The sequence below is a fragment of the Cetorhinus maximus genome, chromosome 10 (assembly GCF_964194155.1).
Source record: "Cetorhinus maximus chromosome 10, sCetMax3.hap1.1, whole genome shotgun sequence".
In the NCBI taxonomy this organism is placed as follows: domain Eukaryota; kingdom Metazoa; phylum Chordata; class Chondrichthyes; order Lamniformes; family Cetorhinidae; genus Cetorhinus; species Cetorhinus maximus.
The window spans coordinates 48670343-48696593 of NC_135888.1; the positions used below are offsets into that span (position 1 = coordinate 48670343).

Genomic DNA, 26251 nt, shown 5'->3' on the forward strand with positions numbered 1-26251 from the left:
GCCAGTTCCTTGCCCACTCACTTAACCTATGTATGTCACTTTGTAGCCTCCTTATGTCCTCTTCACAATTTACTTTCCTACCTATCTTTGTGAAGAGGACGCAAGGAGACTACAAAGTTTAAAATGCTTCTTAAAATCTACTTTGACCAAGTTTTTGGTCAGGTGTCCTAATATCTCCTTATGTGCCTCAATGTCAAGTTTTGTTTGATAACCCTCCTGTGAAGTGCCTTGGGTTGCTTTACTATGTTAAAGGTGCCACAGAAATGCGGATTGTTGTTGTTGACTTGCTACCTCTTGAGGTGCAGGTGCACAAATACCTCTTGAGGTGCAGATGCACAAAACAGCTCAATGGTATTTTCCTGAAATGGGGGAGTAGTGCCTGCAGTCCTGCCTTACTTGCATATCACACAATCTGTGCTCTCAAGCTATGCCTGTTGCTCTGATGTTCTAACTGTCCTCTTTCTTCCTGCTCAGGCCGACCTGATCCAGGAGCCCCTGGTGGTGTTTGTGTGCTCCACCACTGGCCAAGGTGAACCTCCAGACAACATGAAGGTACAGTAAGACCAGCTGAAACCGCCCCAGCTGGGGGAATAGAACCCCTGATCGTTTAGGACCAAATTTAAGTAGAATACAGCTAAAGGAGCATTTACAGAGTTGTAATTTGCTTGAATGTTTGGATGACATAAGCCATCAATAAGTTTCACAGCAGTGGAGAATATGTGCAGTATCATAAGGAGTGCAATTTCCCTCACCCCATTCAGTGTGCAATCCTGGTAAGGTATGAGAACTGAATACAACTCATGTCCATATGGTATGTACAGACTGAGACCAAGATATCCTTCAGTCAGGTCAGTGTGAGGGAATTATAACTTGGAATCAAGTGGCATTAGGTAATAGAGACACTGATTTGATCCACCACATGACAGGCGGGGAGAGGGTGGGGAGGGGGGTGTTTAAACTGTAAAAAATGTGACCCTTACCTGACGTACATGTGCCTGCCACCATTTTAATGACAGTGGGTAGCAAGGCTCATGACTCTCCCATCTTGGAGAGACTGGACTCTACTAACATATTTAAATCAGGGTCTGTGAGGAGACAGGCGACTATGCTGGAGTGAGATGGAGACTGAGTGAGTAGCAAATTAGGTTCACGTGGGAATTTAGTGCACAGAGGAAAGAGGTGTCGCATACATAGAAATTATTCCAAGTTAAGTAAGTAGTTAAATTAAATTAATTAAATAACATAAGTAACAATGGCAGGACAAGCGTTATGTCGCAACTGTGGAATGTGGGAGCTTTTAGAAGCCAATATGATCCATGACAAACATGTCTGCAGAAAGTGTAAGCAGCTAGAGGCATTCTGGATTAGGATTACTGATCTGGAAGCCGAACTGCAGACACTGCGCAACATAAGGGAGGGGGAGAAATATCTGGACACTTTGTTCCAGAAGACAGTCACACCTCTTAGAATAGGGTCATCTGTTTTGGTCAGCAGTGAGAGACAGGAGGATGTGACTGTGAATGAGGCAGGTAAAGGGACCGAGCAGACAGTAGTGGAGGAGCCACAGACTTTGTAATTGTCGAACAGGTTTGAGGTGCTCACAACCTGTGTGGTCGATAGCGTGGTCTGCAAGGTGGATGAGCAGGCTAGCCATGTAACCATGGTACAGGAAGCTGTTCAAGAGAGTGGAGCAAACAGGAACAAAGAAGTAGTAGGGGACTGTATAGTGAGGGGAATTGACACCATTTGCAACAAAGAGCAAGAGTCCAGAAGGCTGTGTTGCTTGCCCGGTGCAAGGATTCAGTACATCTACTCAGGGCTGGAGAGGAACTTGCAGTGGGAGAGGGATTGTTCCTGTTGTCGTGGTCCATGTAGGTACCAACAATATAGGCAGGACGAGGAAGGAGGTTCTGCATAGTCAGTATTATAAGCTAGGTACCAAATTAAGAGGCAGAACCTCAAATGTAATAATCTCTTGATTATTACCTGAGCCACGTGCAAATTGGCATAGGGCAAGTAAGATTACTGGTGTTGGAGAAACTGGTTCCGGTTTGTGGGGCACTGGCACTAGTACTGGGGAAAGTGGGGCTGTACCATTGGGGAGTTCTACACCTGAACCGTGCTGGGTCGAGTGTTCTTGCAAATCGCATAACTAGGGAAGTAGAAAGGGCTTTAAATTAAACAAGGGGGGTGAGGGATCAAGCTTGGGTAGATGTAGCAAATTGAGGGGTAGATTCAAGGCAGGAGACCATAATAGTAATATGGGAAATGAGATTAGCAGAAAGAGGCAGAGAGATAAAACCTGAGAATACACCAATAGTCAAGACTGTATGTTACAAAGATAAAAAAAGACAAAACTAAAGGCTCTATATCTGATTGTGTGTAGCATTCATAGCAAAGTAATTGAATTGATAGCACACGTTGAAGTAAATAAATATGATCTGATAGCCATTACGGAGATGTGGCTGCAGGATAACAAGGATTGGGTGCGGAATATTGAGGGGTATATGACATTCGAGAAGAATAGGAAGCTAAGTAAAGGTGGAGGGGCAGCACTGTTGATCAAGGATGGCATTTGTGCAATAGTTAGAGATGACCTTGGTTCAGATCAGGATGTAGAATCAGTTTGGGTGGAGATGAGGAATAGTCGGGGAAAGAAGTCACTAGTGGGAGTGGTCTACAGGCCACCTAAAAGTAACCACAATTTAGGGCACGGTATACAAGAAGAAATATTAGCTGCTTGTGATAAAGGGACAGCAATAATCATGGGTGATTTTAATCTACATATATAAACTGGAAAAATCAGAGTGGCAGTAGTAGCCTAGATGAGGAGTTCATCGACTGCTTTCAAGATTGTTTCTTAGAGCAGCATGTTCTGGAACCAACCAGAGAGCAGGTTATATTAAACTTGGTATTGTGTAATGTGACAGGATTAATTAATGACCCTCAGAGTCAAGGTACCCCCTAGGGAGCAATGACCACAATATGATTGAATTTTACATCCAGTTTGAAAGGGAGAAGAGTGGGTCTAAGACTAGTATTTTAAACTTAAATAAGGGCAATGATATGGACATGAAAACTGAGCTAGCTGAAGTGAACTGGGATACTAGGCTTGGGGATAGACCAATAGAGAAGCAGTGGCAGATGTTTATGGGGATGTTTCAGAATACTCAGAATAAGTATATTCCTACTATAAAGAAAAATTCCAAAGGGAGGACCCACCATCTGTGGTTAACTAAAGAAGTTAAGGAAAGCATCAAACTTAAGGACAAAGCATTTAACTGCGCATAGTTGAGTGGTAGCGAAGATGATTGATCAGAAAATAAAGAATGGCAGAGAATGACTAAACGGTTAATCAGGTGTAAGAAATTAGAGCATGAGAGGAAGCTAGCTAGAAATGTAAAAACAGTTAGCAAGAGTTTCTACAGGTATTTAAAAAGGAAAAGAGTAAGTAATGTGAGTGTTGGTTCTTGAGAGAGTGACAGTAGGTAGTTAGTAGTAGATGATAAGGAAATGGCGGATGAAATGAACAAATATTTTGCTTCTGTCTTCACTAGAGAGGATACAAAAAAATTCCAGCAATAGCTGTAAATTGAGAGAAATGGAACATAAAAGTAACAATGTTATGCTTCAGTTATACAGGGCATTGGTGAGACCACATCTCGACCATTGTGTGCAGTTTTGGTCTCCTTATTTAAGGAAGGATTTATATGCATTGGAGACAATTCAGAGGAGATTTACTAGATTGACACCTAGAATGAGCAGGCTGTCTTATGAGGAAAGGTTAGACAGATTGGGCTTGTTTCCACTGGAGTTTAGAAGAATGAGGGGTGACTTGGTTGAAGTATATAAGATCCTGAACGGCATTGACAAGGTGGACATGAAAAGGATGTTTCCTCTTGTGGGTGGGACCAGCACTAGGGGGCACTGTTTTAAAATTAGGGGTTGCCCTTTAAGGACGGAGATGAGAAGAATTTTTTTCCTTGAGCATTGTGCGACTTTGGAATTCTCTGTCTCAGAAGGCAGTGAAGTTGGGGTTATTGAATATTTTTAAGGCGGAGATAGATGGTTTCTTGTCAGGCAAGAGAATCAATGGTTATCGGGGGTAGATGGGAATGTGGAATTCAAAACATAAACAGATCATCCATGAATTTAATAAATGGCAGAGCAGGCTCGAGAGGCTGAATAGTCTACTTCTGTTCGCATTTCGTATGTTCGTCCCACAGTGCCAGCTGGGTTTCCCAGGGCTCAGAGTGAAAGGGAGGCAGGAGTCACCAGCTTTAGAAGTTAAGTGCTTTTTATAGCACTGCCTGTGGGCCAAGTGGAACAGGAATGCTACATCCCCAGTCCTCCACTCTCTCCAGCTGATTGGCGCCTCTCTCTCCCTCTCTCTCCCTACAGCTGTTTGCGGCTTCTCTTTCTCTCCCTCCTTCTGATCACGGCCTCTCTGTCTCCATCCTTCTGACTATGGCCTCACTCTATCTATCATGCCAATTGCATGGCCTATCTTTTTCTCTCTCTCTCTCTCTCTCTCTCTCTGCCAAATATGGCCTCCCTGTCTCTCCCCTTGCCAATCATAGCCTCCCCTACACCTGACCGTGGCCTCACACTCTCTCCTAACTGCCCATTGCAGCCTCTTTCTCTCTCCTCCTGCCAATTATAGAATTATTACAACACAGAGGAGGCCATTCGTATCATGTCTGTGTTGGGTCTCTGCAGGAGCAATTCACCTAGTGCCACTCCCCCACATTTTTCCCATAGCCCAGCACATCCTTCCTTTTCAGTTAATAATCCAATTCCCTTTTGAATGTCTTGATTGAATCTGCCTCCACCACACTCTTAGGCAGTGCATTCCAGACCCTAACCACTTGCATGAGAAAGTTTTTCCTCATATCACCATTGCTTCTTTTGCCAATTATCTTAAATCTGTGCCCTCTGGTTCTTAATCCTTTCACGAGTGGAAACATTTTCTCCCTATCTGCTCTGTCCAGACCCCTCATGATTTTGAATCCCTCTATCAAATCTCCGATCAGCCTTCTGTTCCCTAAGAAGAACAGTGCCAACTTCTCCAGTCTATCCACACAACTGACGCTCCTCGTCCCTGGAACCATTCTCGTGAATCTTTTCTGCACTCTCTCTAATGCCTTCATACCCTTCATAAAATGTGGTGCCCAGAACTGAACATAATAATCCAGCTGAGGCCAAACCAATGTTTTATAAAGGTAGAGTCTTTCTGCTTCTCCTGCCAATTGTGGCCTCTCTCTCCAGCCTCTGCTGCAATCTGCTGCCTGCCCATGCCCTGATTCCTGGGCACTGTTCCTAAGGGTTTTCCCACCCGCCAGCGGCCAGCCCATCAGTCAATTCGATCAACTACCAGGTGGGAAATGGAACGCAAAAATTATAATGAAGTTCAGCATTTGAATTCATCAGGGTCTGTGTTCCAAGTCTTGCTGGATTTTTCAGCCCAATTTTTGGCCTCCCACATTGCCTCACGGTAAATATTGGCACCATTGAATTGGACAATCAAAGCTGAATCATTACGTTCTATGCAACTACAGATATCTTGCTCCGCCACGGTCGCATTATCACACTCATCACTGTCCTCCTCCCCACTCACTCTACAACCCTTCGCTGTCCCCTTGCCCCCCCACCCCCCCATCCCCATTGACAGTGATTGAGTTTGATCCAGGCTATCTCTCTCTTTGCCCTGTAGAAATTCTGGCGGTTTATCTTTCGACGGAACCTTCCTGCAACCTCCCTCTCTCTGATGGATTGTGCTGTCCTGGGTCTTGGAGATTCCTCCTACCCTAAGTAAGTGGAATGGTGAGTTTGCAGAGAATGGGTTTAACCATTAATTATCATTTTTACACGATTGCGAAGCTCAATGTCTCTGGTGAGTAATTGGCCAATGACTCGCAGCCACTAGAGGCCAAGAGAGGAAATGCATCAACTTCTGGGCACGGCCTGTCAGTCAAAGTTGTCCAGGTTCTCCCCAAAACACGGACAAGGAGTTTTTAAGGAACATGCTACTTGGGATAGCTCTGTGGGTTTACATAAACTGAAATACACAGGACATGAGTTTCCTGGTTTGATCTCGTGCCTGTGGTGCATTAGCTGGAATAGGTGGGCAGCTCTTAGCCCTGTTGGATAGAGAAAAGGAAAATCTGTCATGATTCCAACAGTTGCTCGCCAGCCAGTGACCACTGCAGGAAATGGATGTGTGAATCTTCGAGGAGGATGGGATACCTGCTGCTGTCAAATAACCTGTCAGTGCCCACTGAGGCTGATGCAGGATACTGGGCACTTGGCCACTATCTGTGGAGCAGTACCCTAGAAGTAAGTCAGCGCCTTTGGGAGTGGAGGGGAAGTGAAACAGTTCACAAAGGGAAAAAATACATTTGCAAAGTATCACTTTTCTCATTCATCTGATTTAAAGATAATCAGGATGGATTGGGTGTAGATACATTTTGACTCATTTTATCTCATCCTCCCCGTCATTGCAGCTTTTCATGTCACCAGCACATACAGATAAGCTCTTAGCTTAGCATCTAATTCAAAGGATGACATGTCTGGCAATGCAGAATACAACAGCCTTAACTGCTGGTACCTGAATACAATCCCTAAACGTACAGTATGTACAAACAAAGACCAGGATATCCCTCAGTCGTGTCAGTGTTGAGGGAATTGTAACATGGAACCCAGTGGAGAAAAGAGACATTGATATTATCAGCCACAGGACAGGTGGGAAGAGGTTGAGGGTGGAGGAGGGGGAGGGATTAAACCGTAAAAAATGTGACTCTGACCCGATGTGCATGTTCCTGATGCCATTTTGATGACAGTGGATAGCAAGGCCTATGAATGCCCCATCTTCGAAAGGCTGGATTCTTCATTAACATATTTAAATCAGGCTCCCACAATGCTGGCCAGGTTTCCCAGGGCCCCAGAAACTCAGAGTGAAAGGGAGGCAGGAGTCAGCAGCTCTCAAAGGTAAGTGCCTTTTGTGGCATTGCCTCTGGGCCAAGAGGAACAGGAATGCTCCACGTCCAACCCCTGAAACAAACCTTCCGTCTCCCTCCAGCCAATCAGCCACTCTGTCTCTGTCAACCCCCTATTGCCACCCCACCTCACCCCAACAGACTCCCAAAGATCATAACCCATCTCTCTCTCTCTCTCTCTCTCTGTCCTACCAATGCAGCTACTCTTCCTCCTGCCAATTATGGCCTCTCTTTCTCTCTCCCCTGCCAATCACAACCTCTTCCTGTTACTGATCACGGCCTTACTCTATTTCTCGTGCCAATTGCAGTCTCTTTTCCCCTCTCTCGCTCGTCCCCCCTCTCGCTTGTCCCCCCTCTCGCTTGTCCCCCCTCTCGCTCGTCCCCCCCTCACTCGTCCCCCCTCTCGCTCGTCCCCTCTCTCGCCAAATTTTGAAATTTTACTCTCTAGTATCCAGGTCATTTATATATGTCAAAAAACAAAGTGATTCTAGTACTGACCCTTGCGAACACCAATGTCTACCATCTTCCAGTTTGAAAAATAACCATTTACCACGACTCATGAGGGGTCAGGACAGAGTAGATAGAAAGAAATTGTTCCCACTTGTGAAAGGATTGAGAATGAGAGGGCATAGGTTTAAAATAATTCATAAAGAAGAAAAAGTGACATGAAGAAAAACTTTTGCACTCAGCAAGCGGTTAGGTTTGGAATGCTCTGCCTGAGAGTATGGTGGAGGCAGGTTCAATTGAATCGTTCTGGAGGGAATTAGACTGTTACCTATAAAGGAAGAATGTGCAGGGTTACAGGGAGAAGGTGGTAGAATGGCACTAGGTGAATTGCTTACTTGAAGAGTCGGTGCTGACATGATGGGCCACCACCTCCAAGTCACACAATATTCTGACTTGGAACTACATTCCTTCACTGTCGCTGGGTCAAGATTCTGGAACTCCCTCCCTATCTGTGCTGTGGGTGTACCTACACCACAGGAACTGCAGCAGTTCAAGAAGGCAGCTCACCACCACCTTTTCAAGGGAAATTAGGGATGGGCAATAAGTGCTGGTCTAGCCAACAACGCCCATATCCCGTGAACGAATATATAAAAAAAATTCTTAATCAACCTTCTCTGTTACTTTATAAAAATTCAGTTAGATTAGTCAAACACGATTTGCCTTTCAAAAATCCTTATTGCCTTTCTTTATATAACTCAAACTTTTCCAAGTACCTGTTAAAGTTTCCCCTGAGAATTGTTTCTAAAACCTTATCCAACACTGATATTAAACTGACCAGCATGTAGTTACTAGGAATGTAGTTGCACCCTTGAGTGGGGGTGTTATGTTTGCTACTTTCCAATTCTCTGGTATCCCCCCATATCTAGGGAAAATTGGAAGATTATGGCAATGCCCTTCCACTATTTCTGTCCCCACTTCCCTCCACATGGAATGCAAGCCATCCGGCCAAGGCAACTTATATACTCTAAGCATAGCCAACTTTTCAAGTACATCCCGCCTCTCAGTTTTCATCTCATCCATTACCTCTACCGTCTACACTTCTATCAATATTTTGTCAGTATCCTCTTCCTCAGTAAACACCAAAACTAAGTACTCATTAAGTATTCTAGCTTTGTCCTGCACCTCGAAGCATAGTTATTTTCTTTGTCCCTAATAGTGGGATTGGCTTACTAGTTGCCTGCCTGGTTTTCACTTGAAGAATTCACCTGACATGCATCATACACCCTCTTCTTTAAATTTCATTTTATTTATTTTATGTTTTATATTCATTTTTTTATTTCATTATGTTCTCTACCTCCCCCATCATCCAAGGATGTACCTAGACTGTATCTGAAAAATCTCTTCCTTAAAGATCCCCCTTTGTCCCATTACAGTTTTTTCTGTCAGTCTTTGGTTCCATTTTACCCCGACTGGATTACCTCTCATCCCATTGAAATTAGCCCTCTTCCAACTTAGAAGTTCTACTTTAGATTGTTCTTTACTCTTCTCCATTACTAATTTAAACCTAATAATATGATTATCACTTTTATTCAAATGTTCCCCATAGACACTAGGTTCATTAAGCCTACCTTACTACCAAGTACTAGACCTAACAATGCCTCCTTCCAAGTTGGATCAAGAACATACTGGTAAAGGGAATTTCTCCTGAACACATTTTAAGAATTCCTCCCCTTCCTTTCCCTTTATCATTATCTCAATTGATATTTGTGTAATTAAAGGCCCCTAATATACCACTCTATAGTTCTTAGACATCTCTGTGATTTAACTGCAGATTTGCTCCTCTATTTTTCTCTCTCTTTATCTCTCTCTCTCACTATTCTCTTCAATCTCCAAGTAAAGTGACAATTCTAAGGTTTGAAGAACCCTAAAAGCACAAAGTCTGATCAGATGAGTGATTCCAGAAGTATTTAAATGTTAACACAGTGAATAATGTAACTGTAATACCACAAGTGAGGAACTTTGTTTGAACTTGAATAACTTTTTAAAGCGACTTGGGCTTCTACAGTGCATGCTTTTTCAGTTTTTAAAAAATGATTTTTTTTACACTAAATTAAAGGTTTAACTTTGTTGCCAAGAAGCTGAGTAAACGTTTGATTCAGCTGGGATCAAATGGACTGCTGCCTGTGGGATTGGGCGATGATCAGCATGACCTGGGGTAAGAGTGCTCTCTAAGTATCTCCTCTATATCTTTCAAGCATGCTGATTTGTTAATGGAGCAGATTTGCTGCTAAAAATGGCACACCAAGTGAAGGTGAATGTTTAAAGTTTGAGCCCAGTGTGTGTTGTGAAATCTGCCTTATCACCAATCCATTTCTCCTTGAGCCCTGATTCTTATCCCCTATACTTTATATACCACCTAGTGACTACTTTTATGAATTTAATTAAATGCACTTGATAAAGTTTACGACATTGAGACCTAGAAATGACTTTGGTATTCGTGGACTTACACTTAACATCTTCATGTGGCATTCTTCTGTCCTTGGGTCATTCACTCACCTTTCTTGCTGGGTGCTGGGAGAGACACTTTGTGTAGTGTGGGAACATGAGCTGCGTACACACAGTGATAAGGAAACTAAAGTCGAGATGCACGAGCAGCAGAATGGGAATGCTTGAAGTGTAATATCAAAATGACAGTAACTCTGTACAAAGCTAAAGCTTGGCAAAGAGGCATTTGCATTGCTTTGCAATTGTCTTACTACCCTACTGCCTCTATCGTACAGACTCAGGACAGACTAAACAGCAGAACCTCAGAACAAAGCATGTGTGGCTTATAAATAAACAAAGGCCATTATTTAATGGCAGCTCCTCATCAACATGACCTTTGCTCTTCTGGTTAATCATGTTACACAAACTGTTCAGTTGAACACTAGCCTATAACCTGCTATGTTAACTAGCATTCTGCATCCTTGATTAGATTCCTGCCTGCAGCTCGCTCCCAAATATCCATTATTTCTCATGTGAGCTATTCGAGCCTCACGTTAGTTTTGTCTGTCAATGTCTCAATTTCCTCAGTACACAGATTGGACCTTACCTCCTGTCATTGCCCTACTTGCTGAAACCTGTCCAGTTAATGTAATTTGTTCTATTTTATGATGAAATCTTCATACCATCTGTTACCAGAGCAGTTTACAGAACTGTTCCAGAGTGATGTATTGATCTTGATTTAACTGCTTTCTCCTGTCCAGACCCGATGCTGTAATTGATCCCTGGTTAAAGCAATTCTGGGAACAAGCCTTGAATATCTACCCTCTGCCGCCAGGGCTAAGTGTGCTTGGTGATGATGTCATGTGAGTACAACAGAGCGAGAAGGGAGTTAGGCACCTTGTTCTTACGTTTCATCAATGCAAAACTGAGTAGGTTCTTGACAGAATGTTAGACCATTAAGAACAAATGGAAGGCTGGAATAAGTAAAAGTCATATGGAGAACCAGACCTTCTCCCATCTCAATTGTGAACTCACCCATCCACTGTCTCTGTGCTCTCTAATCTGCACATGACTCAGACAGCTCTGTTTGTATCTCCATAACCTGCAAACCCATTTCCCAATATGTATCAATGCCCAAAGAGTCACTTGGAATGCAGTTGCTTGTCATAGTCATTACCTCATTTTGGGCTACCTGCTTACAACTGAGCTTTTCTACGTGCTGTGGAAGAGGGCAGTCTGTAGGAGCTGGGATGTGGGTCTCTAAACCTGTGATCTCTCATTCTCTACAAGGAGGAGGCTGTGCAAATCCTCAGAATGGAGGGGTTGGAGATGGGCATGTTGCTTGATCAGAGAGTAAGCATGTGCCTGGGGATCCAGATCTCATGCACCCTGGCTTTAAAGGAAGGTTGATCCCTGCAGGACAGTGTTTCCAGTATTGTGCAGCAGATTGTCTGCAGTTGTTGGTGCTGGTGGAGAAGACTGTGATGACACTGCAGCAGATGGAAGGTCATTTGGAGGATTCTGTTACCCACATCAGCAATACTGTGGTTTTGCCTCACTGTAGTCTATCCTGCACAATGCGGAATACCTGGAAGAGGGCCACTCAGACAGAACCTCAAGGGCAGTGCCACCTCCATGGATCCTCAGATTCCTGCTATAGATGCATGGAGTTACAGATTGGAGGCAACTGTCTCTGGCCTCCAGACAAATGAATTCCAATGTAGATGTGCATGAAATAGTGCATTTTTGTAGAAGGAGTAAGGAGGCCATATGCTCTTCACAAAATGTATCCAAGGGCAGAAGACCTAGGAGTACAGATTCACAAATCATTAAAAATAACAACGCAGGTTAACAAGATCTCAAAAATTGCAAACAAAGCACTGGGTTTGTTTCTGGAGAAATAGAATTAAAAAGCAGGGAAGTTATGTTAAACCTACACAGAACCTCAAACAAAAACAGAAAATGTTGGAAAAACTCAGTAGGTCTAATGGCATCTGTGGAGAGAAAAAAACAAGAGTTAACGTTTCGAATCCTTATGACTGTTCAGAGCTAAAGAGAAGTAAAAATGTAATGAAATTTATGAAAGGAGGGTGGAGCAGGTGAAGTGGATAGAAGGCCAGTGATAGGTGAAGGCAAAGGAGAGATTGCCAGAGATGTCATGGACAAAAGGACAAAGGGGTGTTAATGATAGTGATACTGGCTAAAGAAGGTGCTGATGATGGCATTAAGATCAGAAAGCAGAATGTGTTAATGGCAGGATAAGGGCAAGCACTCTGGAAAGAACAACATGAACAAGTGACAGATGGTCCTAGTGGGGGTGGGGTGGGTGAAGGGATGGTAGTGGGAAAAAAAATTGAAAATAGGATAAAAGGTGGGGATAAAACAATGAATAAAAATGAAAATAAATAAAAATAAGTGGATAAAAATAACTTAAAAATGAAAAAATTAAAATTAAGAAATGAGAATGAATATTGAAAAACGGGGATAAAAAGGAGGTGAGGATGGAGGAGAGAGTTCATGATCTGAAGTTGTTGAACTCAATGTTAAGTCTGGAAGGCTGTAAAGTGCCATGAACCATGATAGGGTCCCCCTTTTCCTCACTTTTCACCCCATCAGCCTCTGCGTTCAAAGGATCACCCTCTGCCATTTCCGCCACCTCCAGCATGATGCCACCACCAAAAATATCTTCCCTGCAACCCCCCTGTCAGCATTCCGTAGGGACCATTCCCTCTGGGACACCCTGGTCCTCTCCTCCATCACCCCCAACACCTCATCCCCCTCCCATGGCACCTTCCCATGCAACTGCAGAGGGTACAACCCCTGCCCCTTTATCTCCACCCTCCTCACCGTCCAAGGGCCCAAACACTCCTTTCAGGTAAAGCAGCGCTTCACTTGCACTTCCTTCAATTTAGTCTACTGCATTCGCTATTCCCAATGCTGTCTCCTCTACATTGGAGAGACCAAACGCAGACTGGGTGACCGCTTTGCGGAACACCTGCAGTCTGTCCACAAGCATGACCCGGACCTTCCTGTTGCTTGCTATTTCAACACACCATCCTGCTCTCATGCCCACATGTCCGTCCTTGGCCTGCTGTAATGTTCCAGTGAAGCCCAATGCAAACTGGAGGAACAGCACCTCATCTTCCGACTAGGCACTTTACAGCCTTCTGAACTTAACAATGAGTTCAACAACTTCAGGTCATGAACTCTCTCATCCATCCTCACTCCATTTTAACCCCCCTTTTTCAATGTTCAATCTCATTTTTTAATTTTTATTTTTTCATGTTTTAATTTTTATTTTTTATCCACTTATTTTTATTTTTATTTATTTTCATTTTTATTCCTTGTTTTATCCCCATGTTTATCCTATTTTCAATCTTTTTTCCCACTGCCATCCCCATCCCCCACCCAACCCCCACAAGGACCATCTGTCACTTGTTCATGTTGTGCTTTCCAGAGTGCTTACCCTTGTCCTGCCATTAACACATTCTGCTTTCTGATCTTAATGCCACCATCAGCACCTCCTTTAGCCAGAATCGCCATCATTAACACTCCTTTGTCCTTTTGTCCATGACATCTCTGGCAATCTCTCCTTTGCCTCCACCTATCACTGGCCTTCTGTCCAGTTTCACTTGCTCCCCGCCCCCCCTTAAACAGTATAAATTTCATTACATTTTTACTTCTCTTTAGCTAAGAACTCGAAATGTTAACTCTGTTTTTTTCTATCTACAGATGCTGTTAGACCTGCTGAGTTTTCCAGCATTTTCTGTATTTTTTTCATATTTCCAGCATCTGCAGTATTTTACTTTTACCTGTATAGAACCTTGATTAGACAATACTGTTCACATTTCTGGTCTCTGTATTTAAAAAAAAATGTTGAGGCACTGAAGACGGTGCAAAAAAAATTCACAAGGATGGTACCGACTGAGGGGTTGTAACCATCAGGAAAATCTGGGGTTCTTTTCCTTAGAAAAGAGAAGGCTAAGATGTGACCTTACACAGATGTTTAAAGCTATGAAGGGATTCAATAGGGCAGAGAACATGTTTGCACTTGCGAGGGAGACCAAAACTAGGAGCCATTAAATCTAAGATAGTCACTAATATATCCAATAAAGAACTCAGGAGGAACTTCTTCACCCAAATAGTGGTTAGAATGTGGAACTCATTACTACAAGGCATGGCTGAAGTAAATAACAGATTTAAATAACATTTAAGGGAAAGCCGGATAAGAACATGAGGGAGAAAGGAACAGAAGGATATATTGTTCGGGTGAGATAGTCTCCTATGGAGCATGAATACTAAAATTGACTAGTTGGGCTGAATGGCCTGTTTCTGTGCTGTAAATTTTCTGTAATTCTTTGCAGTGCTTGGGGAGGCTAGAATACAGCAACAATGACTTGCATTTATGCAGCAACTTTTATGAAAACAAAGCCCCAAAGCACTTCCTTGGTAGATATAGAAAGGGAAACAGACGGCGGGTGTGTATGGAGCAGGGGATTCGGAGCAGTACACAAAGGCCTGGTTCATTAGACTGGTTTTGAGAAGAAAGGAAGTATTTACAGCACCTTTCATGAATCCTGCAGGATGACACATGGCTACAGGATGACATAGATTGGGACCTAAATACTGAAGGGTACATGACTTTTAGGAAGGACAGGAAACTAAGAAAAGGTGGAGGGGTAGCTCTGCTAATTAACAATGGTATTAGCACAGCAGAGAGGGATGACCTAAGTTCAGGAAACCAGGATGTAGAAGCGGTGTGGGTTGAGATGGGAAGTGACAAAGGCAAGAAGTCACTTATGAGAGTGGAGTACAGGCCCCCTAATTGTAACTACATGGTAGGACAGAGTATAAAGGAAGAAATAATGGGAGCTTGTCGGAAAGGTACAGTGATAATCATGGGGGATTTTAATCTACACGTAGACTGGAAAAAACAGATGGACATAGTTAGCCTAGATGAAGAGTTGATAGAGTGTTTTCAGGATAGTTTCTTAGGATAACACATTCTGGAGCCAACCAGAGAGTGGTCTATACTAGAACTGGTATTGTGCAACGAGATAGGATTAATTGAAAACCTGATAGTGAAGGCACCCCTGGGAAGCAGTGAACAGATTTTACATTCAGTTTGAAGGAGAGAAGAGTGGGTCCAAGACTAGTATTTTAAACTTAAATAAGGGCAATTATGTGGAATGAAAGCAGAGCTAACTGAAGTGAACTGGGAAATGAGGTTAAGGGATAGGTCAATAGAGATGCAGTGACAGACATTTAAAGGGATATTTCAGAATATATAGAACAGATAGATTCCAACGAGAGAAAAAATTCCAAGGGTGGACCCACCATCTGTTAACTAAAAAAGTTAAAGACAGTATCAAACTTAAAGAAAAAGCATATAATTGCATAAAGAAGGGTGGCAGGTCAGAAGATTGGACAGAATATAAAGAACAGCAAAGAATGACAAAAAGATTAGTAAGGTGGGAAAAATTAGAGTATGAGAGAAAGGTAGCTAGATATAAGTCTCTATATATATTTAAATAAGAAAAGAGTTAACAAAGTGAGCATTGGCCCAATAGAAAGTGCGTCTGGGGAATTAATAATGGAAAATAAAGAGATGGCAGATGAATTGAACAGGTATTTTGCATTGGTCGTCACTTTGGAAGATACAAGTAACACCCCAGAAATAGCTGTGATAGGACTTAAGGTGGCTACAAGGGGACACAGATAGGTTAAGTGAGTGGAAAAAGATCTGGCAAATGGAATATAATGTGAGAAAATGTGGAATTCTCCATTTTGGCAGGAAGAATAAAAAAAGCATATTATGTAAATGGTGAGAAATTGCAGAGCACTAAGATTTAGGGGGATCTGGGTGTCCTAGTGCATGAATCACAAAAGGCTAGTATGCAGGTACAGCGAGTAATTAGGAAAGCTAATAGAATGTTATTATTTATTGCGAGGGGAATTTAATATAAAAGTAGGGAGGTTATGCTTCAATTATACAGGACACTGGTGAGACCACATTAGGAATGCTGTGTACAGTATTGGTCTCCTTATTTAAGGGAGGATGTAAATGCATTGGAAGCAATTCAGAGAAGGTTTACTAGACTAATACCAGGAATGGCAGGTCGTCTTATGAGGAAAGGTTGGACAGGTTAGACTTGTATCCACTGGAGTTTAGAGGAGTAAGAGGCAACTTGATTGAAACCTAAGATCCTTGACAGGGTGGATGTGGAGAGGATGTTTCCTCTTGTGGGAGAGTCTAGAATTAGGGATCACTGTTTAAAAATAAGAGGTCGACCATTTAAGACAGAAATGAGAAGAAATTTTTTCTCTTAGAGGGTGGTGAGTCTTTGGAACTCTCTTCCTCAAAAGGTGTAGAAGCAGAGTGTTTTAGTGTTTCAAGGCAGAGGTAGATAGATTCTTGATAAACAATGGGGTGAAAGGTTACTGGGGATAGGCGGGAGGTTACAGTCAGATCCGCCATGATCTTATTGAATAGCAGAGCAGGCTCGAAGGGCAGAGTGGCCTACTCCTGCTCCTGTTTTCTGTTTTTCTAAAACGGAAGCTTTCAGCAGACTTCATCAGATGGACAGCTTCTGTGATGGATTGTGACATGCGCAGCAGTGCTATTGCCTATGTGACCGGGATGGCAGTGAAGATGGGATTTATTTCCTTTTTATTATGGGAAGTACTTTATCCTGTGTGTGTTATAGATATTTGCGTCCTTGTGTATGTAATGTTTAACTTTGTGCATATCTTATTCCTTGCGTAGATTGCCATCGAAATACAGCTTTCAATTTGAGGATGATGCAGCCAATGGTGTCTCAGTGGAACCATGTGACACAAACAGACAAACTAAATGCCCACCCTCACAGCTCCACCCATTCCCTGCGCAGATGATCTCTAATGAAAGGGTCACAGATGAAACCCACTTCCAGGATGTGCGGCTCATCACCTTCGATATCACTGGCTCCAGCATTGAGTAAGAAATATCTAAATCTGTATCCCAAATAAGCAAATTGAACTTTAAAACTTTGCAGAGAGCACCCAGTAAACTGAGCAGAGACCACAGTACCTGATCTCTGTTATGTCAATAGCATCCTTTCCAGAGGCCACTGATTAATATGGGCCCCTTACTTCCGCATTCCCTAGCGTTGGATTTGGAGGGGGTACCCCAAAGATGCGCTGGGGAATCCCTCTGATAAGTTCTCAGGTAAGGGTTTGCATGGCAATTGCTCAGAAGTGTTAACTTCCTCTGGACACTGGACGCCGCACTGGGAACCATCTGAAAATGCGATTTAAATCGCAAACTTCGACGGTTCCGCCGGGGTTATACCAATAGTTACCCAGAAAAAGGGAGAAGAATTAAAACCTCTTCTAACTTCTGTGTACCTCATGTAAACACCCAGACCGATCCCACGGGACTCGCTCCACTCCATTCTCCCCCCACCCCCCGGCGACCTCTCTGGACCCCCTGCCTGGAACACCCTCCCCCCCCGCCCCTTCCCAGACCCCCAACCCCTGACCTTCATGCTCCCCAACCAACCTCCGGACCCCTCACCTGACCTCCAGACCTCCAGACTCTCTCCCCCCCCCTCCCCCCACCACCTCCACCCACCCCAACCCGCAGACACCCCCTGGCCTCCGGATCCACCCCAGCCTCTGGACACCCCACCCTGAACTCCGGACCACCCCGACATCCGGACACCCCCCCTGAACTCTGGATCCCCGTGACCTCCGGAACACCCCCGACCTCCAGACCCCTCCCAACCTCCGGGCCCTAACCCCCCCCCCACCCCGAACTCTGGACCGCTCCTCCAATCTCCAGACACCCTCTGACGTCCGGACCCCCCACCCCCCAAATCCTATCCCCTTACCTTAGACACTTATCTTCCCCTGGCCTGTCAATTTCCCTGGCCCTTTAAACTTACCTGCTTTACGGCAGCAAGTGCTGTTAAAAAAGGGGGCATGGCCTCCTTGAATCCTGTGGATCTACTCTTCACTGGGGTCTGCAAGGATTCTTTCGATGCAGGCCCTAAGCAGCTCTGGCAAACGGAAGTGGCCATGCAGTTTTGAAGACCAGGTAAGTAGGTATTTTTTTCTTCTAATTCCTGCAGGCCAGCACTTTCCGATGCTAGTCGGAAGTTACAGCCCAGTAATATCCCCAGCTTGATGTTACCAAGGCAGTTTACAACCTTGTGGACCCAACATTGAGTTCAACATTCAAATTTTTGCTAGTTTGCTTTTTCTTCCTTTCTCCTTTCTTTCCTTTTTCTGTGCTTTCAGACAACAGCCGTTCATGAGTCTGTATTCACACCTCTGCGCACATCCTTTGTTTCTTTACTTGTCCCATTACCACTCCCTTTGTCCTTGTACCATCAACTCTTTTGTCATTTAATCTCTCCTGCCTTCCACCCAATCACCGACCTTCCCTTTTGTTCTTTTTCTCACCCTCCCCCCACTCTTTCACTTGCTTAAAACCTGTTACTTCTCTAATTTTTCCCAGTTCCGATGAAAGTTCATATCTATTTCTCTCTCCACAGTGCTGCCACAACTGCTGAGTATTTCCAGCACTTTTTGTTTTTATTTAAGTCACATAGCCCTCCTCTTTCCCATAGCCCTCCTCTCGCATATGGGATATAATTATTGTGCATATTATCCTTACAGTCTCATCGCTTTTCAGTAATGATTTTATTCAACTTTTAGAATATAGTTTTGTAATTTTATTCACTTCAAGTATTTATCCAATTCACATTTGGAAGTTATTATTATAATAAATCCCTTTGCATCCCTTTGCATCCACTCGAAGCCCTTAACATCCTAAAGTGTGGTGCCCAGACTTGTACACAATATTTCAGCTGAGGCCTCAGTAGTGAACTTAGTTTTTAAAGCTCAGACAGGTTTATTACATTGACCCTAGAATCCTTCTCTCCCAGTTATTTTTTCCTTTTGACCTGCAGGTACTCAGCAGGGGATGTGGCCATGATTGAACCTCGAAACTCATTGGAGAGTGTTGAGCAGTTCTGTCAGCTCCTTCGACTCAATCCACGCAAAACATTTCTGCTGAAACCCAATGATTCAGGTTGGCTATCTTTTCCACTGATTGTTGGTTAATATTGAATGCAAGTGTTAAAAGTGAATTTATTCACAAAGCCTAAGGTGAAGCATTTCAAATAAGGAACAGCTGTTTCTGAAAAATAAACCAGCCCTCTGCTAACTAAGTACCCTTGCAATCAAATCTACCAACAAGTGAAGAGGGCACTCTATAGAGCGCATACACCTGCCATGATGTGTTAACTCAATGTTATTACAATTATACAGTTCTTCCTTGAGGTTTTTCCTTGCATGGTTGATACGCTGTAATGGCAAAGTTGAAAAAAGGAATCTTTTTATTCAGCGCTTCCATCTTATTGGCTTCAGTATCATCCAACAACTTGCTCTGAAAACTCTGCTCACATTTTGACAACTATGATAAATTCCGCCATAGCAGCTGAGACAATTCACAATATTCTAAAACAGTCAACAAAATTCTGAATCAAACAACCCATAACATTCTTTTAAAAAACAGTCAATTTGCTCTATCTCCCAATGTTAACAGATGCTTTAAAACAATTCCAAGGTCCAGATCTACAACTTGGCCAAAAATTAATCCTTCGATGGGCCATACCCTACCTCTATACCAAGTTTCAATGAAATCCATCCATGTGCGATACGGTTTACAGATAAACAGACTTAACAGGGATGTAAAAACTTGGAGAAGGTAATAATATATTACAAGTCTTGCATATGGGATATAATTATTATCCTTACTGTCTCACCACTTTTCAGTAATGATTTTATTCAACTTTTAGAATATAAACATTTCAGGTCAACATTTCTAATGGGAAAACCCTATGTCAACATTTCACTGTCACATTGGTTCACGTTCCCCAGTTCCTCATTCTGCAGACCAGAGACCCGTGATTTAAAATCAGGACAGTGAAATCAGTGAACACCTGTAAACGATCCAGAACTTTGCACTGCTAATAATAGATAAAGGAGAATCAGTAAATGTAGTATTCCTGGATTTCCAAAAGGCATTTGATAAGGTGCCACACAAAAGGTTAATGGGAAAGATAAGGGCTCATGGAGATGGGGGTAATACACTAGCATGGATAGAGGATTGGTTAACAGACAGGAAGCAAAGAGTAGGCATAACTGGGGCATTCTTAAGTTGGCAGGCTGTGACTAGTGGAATGCCACAAGGATCAGAGCTGGGGATTCAGCTATTTAAATGCAGCCTCAAACTGATTGTGGCCTCAGCTCCACTTTCCTGTCTGACCCCCCCCACCCCGCCATAACCATAACCCTTGACTCCCGTGACTATCAAAAATCTAACTCTGCCTTGAATAAATTCAATTACCAAGCCCCCACTTCTCTCTGAGGAAGAGAATTCCACAGGATAATGACCCTCTAAGAGACAATTTCTCCTCATCTCCTTCTTAAAAGGGAGGCCTCTTAATTCTTAAATGGTGTTCCCTAGTTCTAGTCTGGTGTATACTCAACACTGTGAACTCTTACAGTCGGGGTGCATTTCAAAAAGGAGGAAAAAGTAGGGCAAAAAAATCCAAACTCCCTGAATGACAGAGGAAATAGTAAGATGAAGTGGAAAAAGCATGCAAATGACAGACGTCAGGTTGATATTCCAATCGAGAACCAGGCAGAATATAGAAAGCTCAGAGGAATGTGATAAAAGAAATAAGATAGATAAAAAGAGAGTATGAAAAGAGACTGGCAGCTAACACGAAATGGAATCCAAAAGTTATCTTAAGCATGTAAATAGTAAAATGATGGTAAAAGAGGAGTGGAGCCAATAAGGGGCCAAAAGAGGGATTTACACATGGAGGCAGAGGGCATAGCTGGGGTATGAGTAATTTGCATCCGTCTTTACTGAGGAAGAAGTCCCAAGCCAGTGAAAGAGGAGGTAGTTGAGACAGTGGATGGGCTGAAAATTGATAAAAAGGATGCATTAGATAGGCTGGCTTTACTTCATAAGTCACTAGGATCAGATTATATGCATCCAAGGACACTGAGGGAAATAAGGCATTGGACATAGTCTTCCAATCCTGTTTAGATACAGGGATAGTGCCAGAAGACTATGCAAGAATTGCAAATGTTATACCCTTGTTCAAAAAAGGGTGCCAGCAACTACAGGCCAATCAATTTAATCTCGGTGGTGGAAAAACTTTTAGAAACAATAATTCGGGACTTAACTAATGGTCGCTTGGACAAATGTGGATTAATAAAGAAAAGTCAGCACAGATTTGTTAAGCACAAGTCACGCTTATCTAACTTGCTGGAGTTTTCTGATGAGGTAACAGAGGGAGTTGATGAGAGTAATGTGGTTGATGTGGTTTACATGATCGTCCAAAAAGCATTTGATAAAGTGCCATGTAACAGGCTTGTCAGCAAAGTCGGAACCCATGCAATAAAATGCAACACTGATGTGAAGTTGGCTGTGTTGCAGGAAACAGTGGATAGTAGAAAATAGTTGTTTGTTGGACCGTAGGAAGGTATACAGTGCAATACCCCAGTGTTAGGACCACTGCTTTTCTTGAGGTATATTAATTACCAACACTTTGGCACAATTTCAAAATTTGTGGATGGCATGAAACTTGAAAGTATTGTGAACTGTGAGGAGGATAGTGATAAACTTCAAAAGGATATAGACAGGCTATGGAATTGGCAGACAAGTGGCAGATGAAATTTAATGCAGAGAAGAGTGAACTGATTCATTTTGGTAGGAAGAATAAGGATAGGCAAACCAAAATAAAGGGTCCGTTTCTAAAGGGACTGCAGGAGCAGAGTGACCCGAGGGTATCTGTGCACAAATCATTGAATGTGGTGGGACAAGTTGAGAAGGCAGTTAATAGAACATACAAGATCATGGGCTTTATAAATAGGAGCAGTGTGCAAAAGCAAGGAAATTACAATAAACCTGTATAAAACAATGTTTTGACTGCTTGTCTTTCATTGCCCTGCACTTTATGCTTACTGTTCCTCTAAAACTGCTGTTCACCCTGTTGGAATCAGAAGCTGCTGGTGCATGTGCCAAGAGGTTATTTTGTCAAAATCTTATTTGACAATCTGCGTATGAAGCACACACAGAGATTTATTAAATGTGTGGGGAATAAGGTATAATGAGGGTTCCGCTTCATTATGATTTGCGATCAAACCTGCCTTTGGCCTTCCCTTTTATCTCATGCTGTTGTGACTGACACCCCACACTCTCCTTGTTCAGCAACACCACTTCCTGCTCGATTACCACAGCCCTGTACAGTTCAGTACCTGGTGGAACGTTACCTGGATATTAACTGTGTCCCGCGACGTTCCTTCTTCGATCTCTTGTCATACTTCTCACCTGATGAGATGGAGCAGGAGAAGCTAAAGGAATTCAGCTCAGCTGAGGGCCAGGAGGAGTTGTACAGCTACTGCAACAGGCTTCGCAGGACCACCTTGGAGGTAGGTGAGAGGCGACAACAATCCTCCTTTATATAGCACCTTTAATAGAGTAAAATGTCTCAATGTGCTTCATAGGAATGTTACCAAACAAAATGTGACACTGAGCCACATAAGGAGATACTGGGACAGGTAACCAAAAATTTGGTCAAGGCTGTAGATCTTAAGCAGCCTCTTAAGAGATGAAAGAGAGGTAGAGAGACACAAAAATTTAACAAGGGAATTCCAGAGCTTAGGGCCGAAGCAGCTGAAAGCACAGCCACCAAGGGTTGAGCAAAGAAAACTGCGGATGTGCAAGACACCAGAACTAGAGGAGTGCACATATCACGGAGGGCAGGAGGAGATTACAGAGATAGGAAGCACTCTGAAGGTTAAGGGTTGAAGTTGCAAAGCCTACGGGAGCAGCTGGTTCATGTGAGTTAAGGCAGGGGTAGCTTCAATGGTTTGGCAGCCATTGGTCTAGGAGGGTGGTCCTGGAGGCTATCTATTCTGAGGTGGGACCTCTTAGGTAGGTGGGATGCCTTGGGAGGAAGAAGGATCTTGGAAGGGATGTCTATTCAAGGTTGAGGCAGCCAATTATCCAGAGCTAAGGGAAGACATGGGAGAAGGAGTAGGATGTTCCTGTTACCTCCAGCTTTCTCCTCATAAACGAATGGCTGGAAACAGCAGCTTCATCTAAAAATTGATAAGGGAAGAAATTTGAAGGAACAACCTGGAGGAGACCGAACAGTACAAGTTTCCCAGTGCATTCTGCTGTAACCCAGCAGTTCAGCTCCAGGACAAAAGGCAGAGTTTTCTGAAATGCTCTCAGAAAAGCAAAGTGCTTTTTAATCCAATAGTTGTTTCTGCTCTCATTGGGTGTACATTCACTTCTGTAAAGTTCTGAAATTCCTGTGTTCTTTCCTAGATTCTGTATGATTTTCCTCAAACTACTTCTGCCATTCCACCTGACTATCTCTTGGACCTCATTCCCGAAATCCGACCACGGGCATTCTCCATTGCTTCTTCGCAGTTAGTAAGTACCCCACTCCTTCATGGTATTCATTTGAGAAATTATTGTTTAACATGGGGTAGATTTTCAGCTTGCAGTCCAGGCATCAAACTGGCTTTGCATATAGGTCACCCTTTATAGAACCCATCGGAACTGAAAATCAGGTGGTTTCACCTTTATGCATGCAGGGTGAAAAGGTTCAGTGTTTGATAGGGTAGTGATTATATTATTGGACGAATAATCTAGACAATTTGAGTTCAAATTCCACTGTGGCAGTTTCAGTATTTTAATTCAGTTTAGTAACTCTGGAAGTAAAAAGTTGGTATCAGTGAAAGCGACTTTGAAGCTATTGGATTGTTGGAAAGACCCAACCAGTTCATTAGTGTCCTGCTGCCCTTATCTGGTCTGTGCTTATACAAAGAAAGGGCTTGAAATTGGAGTTCACGTAGAAGGTCAGCCATGTTCTAATTGAATGACAGAGCAGGTCCAAGGGGTTGCGTAGCTACCTTTTGCTCCTATCTCTTATGTTCTTATATGTGACACCTGTTCCAATGAAGTCGATTCTCTGAAGACGTCTAACAAGATGATCATTTATATTAAACAATTATTTCAGGGCAAAGAAGGATAGATAATAAATGCCGGCTTGCCAATGACACCCACAGCCTGAGAATGATTACTTAAAAGAAGTTGCAAGTTGCATCTTTCAGAAATTCTAAATGTTTTTATAGTGTTGTTCCCCAAATGAGTGTTAATTTACCAGCAGAGCAGAGATATTGTAGGCGTCCAGACACTTAACAGCAAATACTGTCTCCTGCCAACAGGAAACTGTCTCTGTCTTCTGCTTGTATGTTATTGATATGCTGTAGCGTGTTTGACTACAAAGGATGGCCTGGCCCTTTGACACAGAGAGCAGCCCTCATGGACCCAAGTGCCTTGTGTGAAGCTCAGGCACTTCAACTGGGGAGGAATTCTGCCATTGAAGACAGTGACTCTTTGACTCTTCCTGGGGTACAGATTCCACAGAACCAGCAGCCTTCTAAAGCTTGACTAAGCAGCTCTTCCTCATTTGTGATTCTAGGCAGACAGTATCTGCAGCTTCCAGAACACCGTGTGTGTGCTGGCAGCGTTTTTGTCTTTGGAGAATATCCCAGCTGAGCCCAATCTTGTTTCACCTGGGTTTGTCCTTCCAACAAGTCATTGGAAGCAATGAGGTGCAAGCTTCCCTGACTGAATTCCTTTTCCTGTTTCTACACTGACTGCAGAATCTGATCCCTTCCTCTGATTTTTTTTCAACAAATGTTCATTTGTTAGTTTGATGTAATGTAATATTGCAGCCTGAGTCATATGGTGTTGATGAATAGCAACGGGCCTTGTATATGAGGGATATTATAGCAATGAGAGATGCAGGGACTGTAACTTTGGCAGATTGTCCTGCTACAGTACTAGAATCATGCCTCATGATCACTCAGGTTTCCATGCTGGGGGTGCTGGATGGAGCTTTCCCTACACCCCTAACAATGGTCTCTGGAGCAATGAAATGATTGATAGAAATCAATGTGAATATAAGATTCTCCATCTGCTTCCTGTTTCCCAGGCTTATCCTAGACAGATTCAGATTCTGATGGCTGTCGTTCGGTACAGGACCAAGTTGAAGAAGCCTCGCTGTGGCCTGTGTTCCAGTTGGCTAGCATCCCAGAACCCTCAACAGAGTAAGTCTCACCCGTTGATTCCTCGATTCTCAATCCCATGATCATCAGTTGATGTTTGAAGGTCGATTTCCACTTCAGAACTCAGTATGTTGAGATCAATGGTTACAGCCAGATAGCAATGGGTGGTTGACACCGGGACTGCCCACACCAATTTATGGGTTTGTTTTTAGGGATGTGAGTGTATCATGTGAGGGTTTGCTTCTTAGATGTTTCTGCATTATCCTCCTGTTGGGATTGATGGACTTGTTTATCATACTCTCAATACATTGTGCCCTAGTGTGTCTTCACCAATATATTTTTTCCCTCTGTCCTGCAGGGAGATAACAGATATCAGAACATGCACCTAGCCCTGATGCTGTGGCTGAGGTTAACCGCTTGGTGGAATAGAGGATCAAACCCATTCTTGTTTTGACTTCCTGTTTGTCATGCTTGATGCGGCATTGACCACAATGTTTCAATGGGACTTCCCTCATGTGATTCCATTCCTTCCTGTTTGGTATCGGTGGCAACTCACCTGTCAGTAGGCTGTGGCTCAGCTGCCTGTACCCTAACCTCCAATGTTCCATTCGTCCATTGGCCCAGTCTTCACTGATTTCCACTGAAGCTCTGTACCCCAATGCCTGAAATCCTTGTCTATAAATCCCTCATTGACCATGCCCCTTCCTATCTCCTCCAGCCCTATATCGTGACCCTGCAAGACATCATATAGATCTGCAGTCTTGTTTGTCTGCCATTAGCCTGCTCTTGGTCTTGGGGCTCCCATATGCCTTAGCTCCATTCTCAAGAAATAATTTCTAAAATTTCTCGCACTCTATTCTCATTCTTTCTCTCCACTCTAAAACCTCCTCAAAAGCTCCATCTCTGACAATGGTCTCTGTCACTGGGGGTTCATTTCCTTCCACTAATTCATAAAGAGCCTTTGTCTATGCTAACAGCACTGTAAACAATTCCCATTGTTATTGGCTGTCAACCAAGCCCTCTTCATTTGTAGAGTATCTGTTAGTGAATAGTTGTTACTGGAACTGGTGAGTTGTGAGTGGCCTTCATTGTCTCATGATTTCATGAGACCCATGTAATATATCTGTTCCTGGATCATCTCTAACCAGTGACAGAAAAAGTGAGCAAGCTTGTAT

General features: G+C 43.2%; 1 protein-coding gene across 5 annotated transcripts in view; it reads left to right on the plus strand.

Annotated features, from left to right (window-relative positions):
• ndor1 (NADPH dependent diflavin oxidoreductase 1) overlaps nt 1-26251 on the plus strand; it is a 46640-nt gene that overhangs the window by 13011 nt on the left and 7378 nt on the right. For 4 of the 5 annotated variants that reach the window (XM_078550435.1, XM_078550437.1, XM_078550434.1 and 1 more), the window contains 9 exons: nt 475-552; nt 5714-5811; nt 9559-9657; nt 10688-10789; nt 16693-16902; nt 18881-19002; nt 22201-22421; nt 23326-23433; nt 25004-25118. In XM_078550435.1, coding sequence (XP_078406561.1) covers nt 475-552; nt 5714-5811; nt 9559-9657; nt 10688-10789; nt 16693-16902; nt 18881-19002; nt 22201-22421; nt 23326-23433; nt 25004-25118 — 1153 coding nt within the window. The remainder of the gene's footprint in view (nt 1-474; nt 553-5713; nt 5812-9558; nt 9658-10687; nt 10790-16692; nt 16903-18880; nt 19003-22200; nt 22422-23325; nt 23434-25003; nt 25119-26251) is intronic. The other variant, XM_078550438.1, reaches the window with a different exon arrangement.